Below are 13,318 nucleotides of genomic sequence, written 5' to 3'. Positions count from 1 at the left end.
CGTCGGTAGATTTTCACGATTCACATTATTGAGTTTTAAAGCCGAATCCATTCGACCAAAGTTTATTAAATTATCTCTATCACTTCTTGACTCTGCTCTTATTTTATGTAATTTTGCTTAAATTGTAGTCACTTAAATTAAAGCAGATTTTGGACTAAATAAATGAGCGACTCGTCACCAACCGAATATTTTGATAAAATATTGAAATTACTAGCGACACGATTATCTTATCGCGTTTGTGATATTTGCAATCGATGCCGAGATTTTAATGAATTAGACGTATTGTGCGAAGGCACGGAAAATGGAATAGGTTAATTTTGTTTTATTCCGTATGACAAATGTTATGCTCGCTTTCAATATTAACGCATGCTTGCGCTATCGCTATTTTAATATGCTCAAATATGGACGAGCGTGAAAATCCACATCGCGGTTAAATATCTCTCTTTCTTTCTCCTGCACTTCGATGAACGGCCGCGACCGTATCTCGATATGTGACACGGTCGAGAGAACGGTAATGCGGAACAGCAGCTGCATACAAATGGGGAATTTCGAGGGCAGGAATGCGTTACGGCTTAAAACGGCTTTCCATTCCATTAGATGAATCGCGCGGATAATTAATGTAGTTACGGTCACCCATGATATTCAATCCGCGGAAACCATAAAGCCGTGGCCGTTTAATGTTGTCCAAGGATGCTGAGTGCGTGTGCGTCCGGACGATAGCCACATTGATACACATAACTTCGGCATTGTAATGGTCTTCTGTCAGTCCTTCCATATGTCGCGTATATTCAACTTTTCTCTATTGTAAACTTTTATACAAAGTTTGCGTGTCATGTCAATCCGCAGGAAAATAAGACTTCCTTAAATCATGAAAGAACAACGTGCGGAATGACTGAATTCAAATGGATAAAAAAACTCAAAATTTAATCCTTTATTTTGATAAGCATGCAAATTTTTTGCATGTTATAAAATTTTGCATGTTATCAATGAGGAATACAACTGGTTTTTGACAAACATAGAAAGTAGGAAATTAAATCCAACTTCCGTACCGGATAAGACGACGAAAGAATTGGGTGGTAAGCGTCGTTTCTGCGCCGCCATTATACCTGGTTATTCTCCCGCATCGAGAGATATATCTCGCAAGGCGAAGTTCTGCCGGAACATCAAAAATTGGCGTGTTCCCTCGGGGTGGGAGCTAAATCATTTAAATTTCTGCACAAACGACCGCGCGCACATGCGGGCTGAACTCACAAAGAAGGAAGAGAAAAAAAGCGCGAGGAAAGGGTATTATCCAGCTAGCGAATCGCCGGAAAGTTTCGCATCGAGGGTGATCTCGCTCGGAACTATCCTCAAACTATCGTCAAACTATCGTTGCTACTGACCTTGTTTTCGGATCGCGCCGAGTGTACGACGTGCCGAAAATCTTGCGGAAGTTCGCCGCCTCGCGAATGTGTGCATTCGACAGAGGAATCTCCATTTTAATAGTTCTGTTTGCTTTAGATGTTGCTACGCCGAAGTGTCGGTGGTTCGTTTCACGGATTTGCTTCATGGACCGAAGATGTTCACCATTTACAGTATTATAAGCCAAAAGTCCACAAAAAATGATTATTAAAAATGGAATATAGATAATTATATTTTATATAATTATAATTACACTTATAACTATAAAATATAAAAACTTAAAATATAAAATTGTATTCTATTTTCAATAATTATTTTTGATGGATTTTTAATATTAAAGAAAACTGATATTTTATAACATTATATTAATATTTATACTTTTGGCTTTTATTCAAGAAATTTCTAATTTTATTGACGTAACTTTAGTTTCTAATAAAAGTGAAAATTTCATTGTTTTTAATATTTGTAAGAACGTACACTTGTGGTTTTCGTTCCTTATGTTACGCTTTAGCTTTAGATTATTACGACGATGTCAACGATCGGCAAGTTGATGAAATTTAAAATCCTCATTAGCTAAGCCGGGGAAATGTTTGCACGCGATATCGAGAATGTCCTCGAAGAGGATTTACATTTTTATTTCCCGATACTACAAGCTCGTTTTTGTTGATGGGGATTACCGCCGATCGACGATAGCACGTGTAGCGAAAATTAACAAAAAAGTTGCGTGTCGACACTGTCGACAACACTTCCGGAGTTTCGCGTTTTCTTCTTTTATTTGTTTTGATTCTATACGTTTACGATTATACTACGTGAATATTTCGTAAACGTTTAATTGACTCGCTTTATTTTAAAAGCTGCGTAAGTTAAATTCAAAAAAATGTTATGAATTTCAGTGAAATGCAGACATAATTTACATGGAATGCACGAATTTTAGCAGAATTTTTAAAAAATCCTGATGTTAAGCTATTTTTCTAAAATAAATAACAAATAACATAAAACATGTGAGTCGGATAAATAAAATAAAATAAAATAAAATAAAAATACAAGAAAATGTTATTTAGTAAAATGTTTTCGCATATATTTAGCAAAATTTTCCAAACTCAACTAGTGGCATTTTTAAAACAAACAATTCAATTTAATCGTATCTAGGTATAAAAATTGTTTGTCATATTCGCCAGAATTTATTTTACTATTCGCGAAGCTTGACCTCGCGTGTATGTGTGTTACATTTCGCGAATAGTATCCTACGAGATGTTCCGGCTCATAGACGAGAGGAGAGGCCGGTGAATCCGGAACGTCATTTGTAGAATATTGGAGTACAATCTGGTGGATTGCATTCTTCGAAACATTCGATCCTCAATGGCGAAAAGACCAGAAATACGAAAGCGAGAGAGAATCGAAGACCAGTGGAGATCTCGAAAGAAGATAACGTACCGTAACACGAAATAGGCTCTGAATCCGCTTGTGTTCCTAGCAATATCACATTTGATATCAGAAATATTTTCTTTCTCGAGAGAGAAGAGAAAAATGCATAAATATTCATTACGCTACAAATGTTGCGCTTGTGCTAATTATTTCCTATTCCTAATAATGTAGTAGAGAAATTCTTTTTATCTTGATTGCCGTTAATTAAAGATAAATATTTTTTATCTTAAAGATAAATTTTTCATATTTGCTTTCAGACTTGATATCAGATAATTTTCAATTTGCATTTAGTAATTTTACAGAGCTCTGGCTTCCGCGAATTTTTGTAAACATCCTGAAAACAGAGTAACCTGTGCGATATGCACGTTTGATACATGCCGTAGTAAGCAAATAGATAAATCAAAAGTGCTTTACTGAAGTAAAACATAATTCTACGTGTACGCAGGAAATATCCATTATCGCGTCGATACGTTATTCAACGTCTTTCTGCGTTCTCTCTCTCTCTCTCTCTCTCTCTCTCTCTCTCTTTCACTCTATAGTGAGATCTCGTTTCTAACGGAGAATGCCGACAGGCGAATCCACATCAGGATATCGAGGATTCCAGAGAAAATGACGTATCCTCAGATTCAGCGTACAAGCTCCTGTCTCTCCATCGACAAAAGGATGCGGCAAATGTACCGCGATCGGGACCGATTCTATCGAGTATGTTCGTGTGTTTAATCGTCGTTGATAGAAACTGTCGTAATTATACAATGGTGATTGAATTTTACATTACGTACGCGGATTAATTCACAATCGATATATCTCTAAAATATAGACTAGCCTCTTTAAACTTTTTGCGGGGTATAAATTAAACATTAAATCGATGTCGCCGCTTACAAATATGTGAAAGAACACTTTTAAATACTGCCTTCGTTTTAGAGACACCGTTGAAATATAAATTATCACATTTCTGGACTTCTGGAGGTTCTAATTGAGGTTCTTTTAATTTTGTAATTGTCCAGCTGTTTGCAAATTTAATTCAAATTTTTAACGCTCGTACGCAATTACAAGTAGTAAAGACCTGTTATAATCAGACGGGATGTAAGTAGAAACGACCGAACATTTCGCCAACCCCAAGGGAATAAGTAGAAATGGTCATACTATGATCAGACCAAACAAGGCAATAAAATTAATATTGGTTATAAACGTATAAAAAAATGCTCGTGTATATTCTCATTTTATTTAATATATAATTTAATACAATGTTGCAAAAACTAATATCTATTATCTTAATATTATTTTTTTTTCATACACTTGCTGTTATCGATTTGACTGCGTCTAATGCGATACTATCAACGCCACATAAAGGTCCATTCAACAAACTGCAATCTCACTTCTCTTTAATGAATTTTATATAAAGATATCACACTGTTGACAGCCTATTGCAGGAAAATGATAAATTCTCGCCTCATTTACAGCAACGCGAGTTCCATTTAATTCGATTTAATACAATCTCAAGTCATGGTTTAATTATAAATCAATATTGAAATTAATTATAAATATCAATGTAATAAATGTACTGTGCTGCAATATCTTGGAATAGCCAATATTATTCTACAAATTAAAAATAAGAGAAAGAAAATATCATATCGGGTATAAAAATCCGGATTTAAACAACAATTTACTGAAAAATATTTTCTGGAATACAATCTCTTTTTATTCTGATATCAATTTCTCTCTCTCTCTCTCTCTCTCTCTCTCTCTCTCTCTCTCTTTCTCCGATTATATCTCACGTGTATAGATCTAGGATCTTCCTTTCATTCTAATTGCTTTCACCTCAAGTTTGATGACGTTGGTTTCCTCGTTTTTGTACATATCGATCCTTTTCATCAATGCATGACCGATCCGACTCGGTTATATCCGACGCGACTCTCATCGATATAATATAATACGAAAGATTATTCATTGAGTTCGGTAACTCCGCTTTCCTTTTACCGACCCCCGGAGGAGATCCCGGCGACTGACAACTTGCACTGGGGAGCTTGTGGGGAAAGATGATGTAGTATCGCGGCAATAGTGGCGGCCGCGGGATGAACTCGCGCCTCATTTGTACCAGCGCAAGAACGCGTCTGGATACGCTGCCCGGCACGTTTTGCCGGTCGGCCGGCCGTCCAGCCAGCCAGCCAGCTCTGGGAAGATGAATTACATCGGGACGTGATGGTGCCGTCTGCGTCTGCTCACGGTCGCGTCGCCGATCAGAATCGCGGAAACTTGTGTACGGATTCAGACACGTCGGTAGCTCCACCCGGTTCTCTCCTTCTTTCGTTCGTCTTATCGAAGGTTCGCGTGCTCTAGAGCTTTTCATGTCCCGATACTGGAGCTGGGGCGAATGAGGGACACGAGGAAGTACGAAAGGAGGGAGCGAAGGGAGAAGATTGATTGCATCGAATCCCACGTACAGTCGGCGAAAGAAACCGACAGACAGGGTGCTGAGTTTCCGCGCGGCGCTTTAAGGAATCTCGCTTGCATCGTGAAACGACGGAAGGGGGAGGATGTTTCCGACCACGAAACGCGTGAATAGTGATGAACGTTTCGCTAGGTTGGTGATGGGATATCACTTGTTCCACTTCCGGTGGTGCCATACGAGAGAATTACGAGGATGCTCTGATAATTAGGGAGAAGGCGGAAGAATCGAACCACAGCTAATCTTCCACGATCATTAATTAACGTTCCTCGCTATGATCTTTATCCTACTTGATTTACCATATATTTTCATTATCTTTTTAAAAAATCTCTACGCACAACAAACATTACAAGATGCATAAGGATATTTTAATCATGTATCTTGTATCAAATTGTGCTAGATCAAGTATTACATAAATTAACGATACAACTTAATAGTACAGGAATTTCAACAAGCAAACAGAGATTAAGGAACGTACCTCGACTTTTACACCAGGCCGGGGGAATATCTGGGTCCTCTGACTGCTATCCGGCAGATATCGGAAGAACTCGTGGTCATCCTTGTACCATTTAACTGAGTAAAGGTTACTTCCACCCAGTAATCGCCATTCGCACCTCACCTCGATCGAGGAACCCACCACAGCCTCTTTTGGCATCTTAAACTCCACTTTGATATCGCTGCCCGCTGAAACACAAATAAGAATATAAAGTTTAATTTGATATCACGATGAATGAACATATATATTAGACGTTACGAATGTTATGCGTGCTAAAGCATTGTAAAGCAAGTTAGCAGTAATAAATCTTCACAGATTTTTTTGTTTCCAAACTTCTCTTTCTTTCAATTAGTGATTTTCGCAACAACATCATGTACTTTCTAATATACGGATTACGTAATTGAGAACGACGAGTAATCCAGCTCTCACGAATCGTATTCCTGAGTTCGTTATAATTCTTGATCACGAGTATAGGGCTGTCGATCTCGCGTGGCGCACAGTTTGCGCCATTTTCGGGATTTTCATTTCGTTAATCCACGTGCACGAGAGACGACGTTTGGAATCCACAGTCGCTTCGCAATTACCGTCCGCGTTTGTCAGCCGAGAGCAGGCACGGATGGTAAAAGGGTGGCGTGTGTTAAGCATGGGAATAAATACGTGGTTACCGGAAGGGTTAGACGTTCGTGCGGCGGGGTCGAGGTAAACGCGATCCAGAAGTTTCCTCCAAAACTCGAAATAAATGGACTTAGCTGCGTATAGACAGGTAGTAAAACTTGCATAGAGTTATATTGCAATATTGCAGAACTACGTTTCTCGACTGGATTACAATTTTCAAGTTTAATCGAAAGGTGAAAAAAGTGTAATAATTACAGGTAGTATCTGCAGCAAGAAGATAATGCGTAATTAATGTAATACAAGAGGAGAGAAACACGAGTTATGTAACATATTCAGTGATAGATGCGCAGTGATAAATCGATATCAAATGTCGATCAAGTCATTATTTGCTCGTTTTTTTAGCCATTGACTTTTCTCTTTTGCATAAAACAAGCTCGACTTACATATATTTAAAAATAACGATTTTCAAACCAAAAGCAGATAAATTTTACATTATAGTTTTAATGTTCGATAGTCGTTTATTTATTGAAATTGAGACTTGATGCTGCATATCAATTATCAACAAAAATGATTATTAAAAATGTTAAGAATTGAATATGTTTAATACATAAAGAATATATATATTATACTAAAAGTGCCTTCAAAGATTTGAAAAATATGACCACATTTTCTTGCAATATTAAAAATGAGATATTTACCTTAGGATGTAATTATCCCATCTAGTTGCATATAATGATTAATTCATCAATCGCGTCATTTGAGAATACGCTGCATATTCATACGAATAATTACACATCGTTTCTCTTAATTCATTTACGTAACAATCACATAATGCCATCGTTACTAGTAAATCATTATCGACAATTTAGTCCAAGTGGCTTGTGAATTACAATGAGCTGTATTGAAGTAGTATGGCGAATTTGTTCGGCTGTACGGAAACGTCAATCGTACGTGGTGAGAAAATTTATTTACTCTACGCTAGACCGCCAACGACCGGATATACATAAATTCTGGTGGATGGCTCATATACTGCAGCAGGTATCGGGTTAATTTGGAAGGTCGAGCGGAGTCGGTCGCGCATGGGAAAGCGAGGCGACGATCACGAGGCGTGTTGGGATTAAGTGTGGCGGCCGTTGTCGTTAAAGATCCATCGAGTGGAATGTCGAGAGACCTCGCTTACTTTCCGCATTTGCTCCTCCGGTCAGTAGCCGTAATTTACAGTCGCGCGTGTTAATATTTAATGACTCGCGAATTTCGGCTTGCGGATTAAGGTTTCAAAGAGCGAGCCGATCTCTCGCGTTTTATGATCACGTGTGTGCGTGTGATCTCGACGCGGTAGAAAAAAGATCTTAATGTATCTCAAGTAAGAAAGTCGTACGAAGTTTTCCAAAGCCACCTCAAGCGACTTATGGATCTACGTGTTAAAATGTTTTGAAATATTGTTTGCGATTCATTAATTGTTCAATTATTTCTGTTGAGGACGTTATGAATTAATATTTTTTATAAGGACCGTAGAATTTCAGTTAGGGAAAGCTTATCTCCAGTTCGATATAACTGATGTACATGTATACAGACTCGCAATATACGGAACAGTATACTGACGTTCGACGGGACTGACCTAACCGTTGGTGTCACTCGCAGCTGCTTCCGATGGCGCGGTTTGCGTTTCGCGACGCGTTTTCGAATGCGCCTCCCCGTCACTGCGCTTTCTCTCTTTCTCTCTCTCTCTTTCTCTCTCTCTCTCTCTCTCTCTCTCTCGATATCTCTCATCCGCGCGTCGTCAATTTCCGTCGTTACAACGACCGAGTCGTTAACTTGCCAATGGAGTTTGACATCTCATAGTTGAGACTGCATCGCGAACGTTTCCGTGCCATTTATCAACGGCACCTGGTGTATTGAAAACTGTTTCGATGCAATGGGACGGGCGAGAAGAAAGGTGCCAAAAGTGTACGGAGTCATCGATTTTAGTTACAATACGTTTCAGCCGAGGAGAATTTTAATCGCGCGCAATGCACGTGTGATCGTTATTGCAAAATGAAAACTTCGGTGATATAATTTGGATAATAATTTGAATGATAATCAGATTTAATTTAATTTCTCAACTTAATTTTATTTCAAATTTACAATTATGTTTAATCACAAATATTTCCCGCTCTTCGTAAAAGCACCAAAAGAATATAAGACTCGACGGCAATCTTTAACATATTAAGCTACAAATATTATACACATTTAGGCTACCTGAAATTTATCGAGCGGGCACTTTTTATGATCGTTCTTTGCGAAGATCTCCCGCTTTCGTGAAAATGAAGTCAGCAAAAGAGAAAGCCGCGGGACAAAAGCTTCCTTAAAATGCGCTCCAGTGCGACGACAGTTCGCTATCCGCGTTCTCAGTCGCGCAGTTGCCATAAATCCCATCCTTTCCCTCCGCTATTCGTTACTCCCACGACAAAGACAGCACATTACGCAAAGGAATTTGTCCAATTGTCTCGATCAAAGTCACCTCATATTGCCGTCGGGTTCCGTCTGCATTCTGGACGCGATGGCGGAAATATTTCTTGCTCATCGCGAACGTTAAAGCTAAGTCTTTCAAACTGTGCGGGTCTTTCAAGCGTTTCCTTTTCGAGTGTCTGATCTCTGCCGGATTCCATTCAAGTCATGCAAGACTCCTCTTGTGAATTGAAATCGAATGTCTCGGCTACTGTTTCGCCTTTGCTGACAACCCTCGTCTCGCGTCCGTTTTCCCATTCGCATGAAATTTATCTCTAAACAAGGCATACATTCTGCCGTGAATGTCTAGATTTGCGATTTCTCATCCGCGAAGCAAAAATATTGCGCGAAATCAAAAGCGTTTGCCGATACGATCTTTCCTTCCTCTTCGCTCAGCAAAGAGAAATGATATTTCTGACAGCAGAAGCATTTCTGTGTATTTCGCATCATCGTTTTATCTACATGTTGTTGCTCTGATTTTGAAAACATATAGCCGCGCATACATGTGTGAATAAGATATATTTTAATAAATTTATTCATTTCATTAAATATTTAGGTGCACCATGTATTGCATCTTTGACGAATACTTTATAATGCATTTCGCATCAAATATTCTTTCTTTAATAAATGAATCTTCAAATAAAATTCTGAAAAAGCGATATCCACTCGAATCCAAGTAAAAGTATCTGTGCATTAAAAGCTAATTGTATAGAACTCAGAATAATTAATCTCCTTCGTAACTTATGTACAATATATGTCTATTGCCTAGATATTTTAACTGATTTTAAGTGGGACAAATTATTTTAGAGATTTTTATTGGAGCATTATGTGTATCAGGTAAACCTCTCGGAAATATACGTTCACGTACGCGGCGCATAACAAGTCGCGTCGGCAACGAATAACAAGCTCATTCGCCCCTTCATCTCCTTGCTCATAATCACCGCTCGTTAACCGCGCGAGAAAACGCCGTGGCAACTCAACCGAATTCCACGGGGTCCTGATTGCGGGCGCTCGTTTTTCCGATTGCCAGCCGTTGCCCGCAACCAATTTCTGTCCGGCGCGCGCGAAAGCTCCGTAGCAGCCTGATTCGGGGAGAGAAACGACTTCCGGCTAGCTCGCCACCAGTCGAAACCTCATTACCTCCCAAAGATTGCACGCCCTTTCTCTAAGGGGGATGAGGGAGAGGGATTGGATAAATAAAAGCGCTTTACGTGCCTTTCGCGCGCGGAGACACGACGGCCACTTCAGCGTGTTTCCCTTTGTCTCCGGATTATGCAAACGCGACTCCCCGTAGCAAGTCGATGCAGCAGGGCGCGCCGCTCGCTTGACTGGGGGGGCCTCTCGCAATTTTGTGGAAGAGCTGCTCTTTGAAGTAGATGTAAACGTAAATGTCCTTTTTAGGATGGCGCGCACGAAAAGGGTTCCGCCCGGAAAATGTTTTTCCTGCCGCCCTTATTGTAGATTTCGCACGATTCTATTCCGTTGCACTCGGAGGAATTTTGTTGATTGACCTAGAAATACGGGAAATCTCTGGGTTATCTCGAGAAAGATATCGGACGTACATTTCTCGTCCTGAAGCGCGTTTCACGAAAACGGACTTGACTCCGCGCCGCGATATTTAACAGTTCGCGAAAATTTTACCCGCGCGCTCGTAAATCTCGCGGAACTCTCTTCGTACGTCGCAACCGCTAGCGTTATTTCGTGGATATTACGCCGCGATCTGTATATAAAAAGGTAAAGCGCCTTTTACAGAAGTTCGGCTCTTTACTTTTCCCCGCTTTGATCGAGCCCGAGGCAATTTTGCCGGCGTAAGAAGAACGTGGTAGAATAAAGCTGGCCTACTTCTCGTCAACCGCGGCCAATGAAATATATAATCTCCTCTCGTATCATAATGCAAGGGATGAAACTGGTACTTTTCTGTTCTCTACCGGGATTCTTTGTTACCGCTATCGCCATCCTTCATTTGATCCATTAACGATAAAATTTTCTTTTTTCGCCCGCGAAGTGTACGATGAGCGTCGTGTATACCATAATGGCTTGGAACGCATATACGCGAATGCGAAACAGAACCCTTAGTTGCCCTCGAGGGTTGCGTTATCTCAAAGTACATTAGGTAGTTATTATCCGCCATCGCGCAAACTTGGATCATAAATGAGGCGTTTAACTCAAATATGCTGCTGCAGCAGGAACGTATCTTTTTAATTCCCCTCGCCTATTTTCTTTTGAAGTATCTATGCTACGGCAGTAGCCTTATTTTTCTCGGCACTTTTATAAAACCGTTATAATGAAGTTACAGCATTTCTTTCTGATTAACATAGAAAAACAAGCAGCGCGCGTATTTTTCACCTTTCATAGAATAGTCATGTGCATTTTATAAACAAATTATAAGTTATGTAATAAATTTGAGGCAATTTCGGCGAGTCAAGTTGTTGTAAACGACTGAAATATTACAACGCTCATTTTCTCCGTAATTTATCGCGCGCCCAACACATTTTCGTCTATTAATTTCCTTTCTTCTCGTAACCGTTCGCTATTAAGTGAGCTGGTGCAATAACTGTAGCACGTATATAACATATATATATTTCACAGGCTCATAAAAATTTTTCTAAGAAGCAAGTGGTATCGTTTACAGCGAGAAATAAAATCAACGGCGCATAACGGCCGAGAAGCGTCGAGGTGCCATTAAAGTACACCTTAATGAGGAACTAGCCAGGCGCGCTTAATTAGTAAATCGGATTTACGTAATCCTGTTTGTACCGCGATCGGAAAGAAACAAGGCTCCAGAGGCTCCTTAACGAGATTGCCGCGGAAAAACGTTGACCCGCGCATTTCCCTTTCTCCGATGCACTTTTTCCTTCCTCTCTTTCCTTGTGATACAGCTCCCCTATTTTCGAATACACGTTTCCGCCAATTTATTTCTCGCTACTAGTAAAAAAAAGCGAAAATAGGTGGTCTCTTTGACACTTTCTCTACCTCTGATAGTTTATGTTTTTTCCGCTTCGAGACAGAGAGAGAAAGAAAGAAAACTTTTTTTACCTGAAAGCTCACCAGTAGCTTTATAGTCTTAGTAGCGATACTAAACTCACGACGCGGTTCGCCGCTGGTTTGTATTATGGTTTCTATCCCTCGCCAGCCGCGAACTGATGACGGTGAGTTTAACCTGTTGTTATTACCGCGGAAAATCGAAAGAGCTTAGAGCGGATTAACCGCCTTTTTTTATCTCCCATCTGCTACGGTCAGGTCAGCGGTTGGTAACTACGTCCTTAGTCACACGAATCCGGTTAGAAGAATCCGAAGATGAAAACCGCAACCACGTTAATAGCTTTCAGAAAACCGTTATCAGATTTTTATCGCATCGTCGAGATGGTGATAGCAATTGCAGAAAGATACCTACCCTGTAATTTTACCGCGCGATTGGCAATCGGGTAATTTGTCATTTGAGAGCTAAAGTATATATATTTTTAATTTATTATGCATCTCATATTCACATATCTACTTTTTATTTTATTTACTTCTCTCATTTTCTGGTTTCACATTTCGGCATTTCAATAAATTCGTCACTTTATTTCAATGAATTGCTTCGTCCAAAAAGCTGAATTTGAAATTACATCATTAGCATATTTGATTAATCACGGTATACGATATTTCTCCGCCAAAGGATTCCTGCCCAAAGATAGAAGCCACGACCCTCGCCAGCGTTAAATCATATTTACGTCGCAACTTTCATTGGCGTTACAGGTCTATGAAAGTTCGACGTAGCCTTTATTGGCCATCGAGTCGGACTGTTTCCGCGGACGTAAAAGGAGAACTTGTTTCGCCTCCGAGCAAAATTGCGCTTTTGATCTCGTGCTTTCGAGCATGCACCGACGAATTTTCTTCGAGATAACTCTCGCGCCTTCGGCCGTTAGAACATACTATTTAAAGTTCATGATTTAATTTCGATAATGCGAAAGTTGACTCGTCCGCTCGATAGCCTGCGATCAAAGTTTCTTAAATCCTTCGACGTCGAATCTTGTAATTTTACTCGAGTGCATTTTTAATATCCATATACCCGAGGCCGATGCGCGAACTTCTCGAATATCGAATATCGTTCGACCTGTCAAGAAGAAAAATATCAATAGGTATTCCACCGCAATCGCGTATCTTGACGCGGAAAATAAAGTGTTCTGCATTTAGATTGATCTATAGATTCGAGCTTTCGCGGAAATTAAAATAGGATATTGTGAAATTTTTGCAATATCTGAGATACAATACGGTACCCATGAATGTCTCTCTGCGGAAATTATTGCGCTGTTGCAGAAAAAATGTTTAGTTCTTTAATATTACTCGTGATTCCTTAATGTATTACATCCGTAAACGTGATTTCACCGTTAGCAAAGAAAGTATAACCTGGGCGAGTAAGAAAATTTAATCTCGAATCATATTTGCGTAAGAATTGCATTCCATTG

The 13,318-nt window shown here is 39.6% G+C and overlaps 1 protein-coding gene across 1 annotated transcript in view; it reads right to left on the bottom strand.

Annotated features, from left to right (window-relative positions):
* The window catches only part of LOC139818466 (uncharacterized), a 182,514-nt gene that overhangs the window by 68,632 nt on the left and 100,564 nt on the right, over nucleotides 1–13,318 (bottom strand). Inside the window, exon 3 of the mRNA XM_071787209.1 lies at nucleotides 5,751–5,956. Coding sequence (XP_071643310.1) covers nucleotides 5,751–5,956 — 206 coding nt within the window. The remainder of the gene's footprint in view (nucleotides 1–5,750; nucleotides 5,957–13,318) is intronic.

This window comes from Temnothorax longispinosus, chromosome 8 (assembly GCF_030848805.1).
Source record: "Temnothorax longispinosus isolate EJ_2023e chromosome 8, Tlon_JGU_v1, whole genome shotgun sequence".
NCBI lineage: Eukaryota > Metazoa > Arthropoda > Insecta > Hymenoptera > Formicidae > Temnothorax > Temnothorax longispinosus.
The sequence above is the reverse complement of the archived record's forward strand: the minus strand, read 5'-3'. Positions and strand labels throughout refer to the sequence as shown.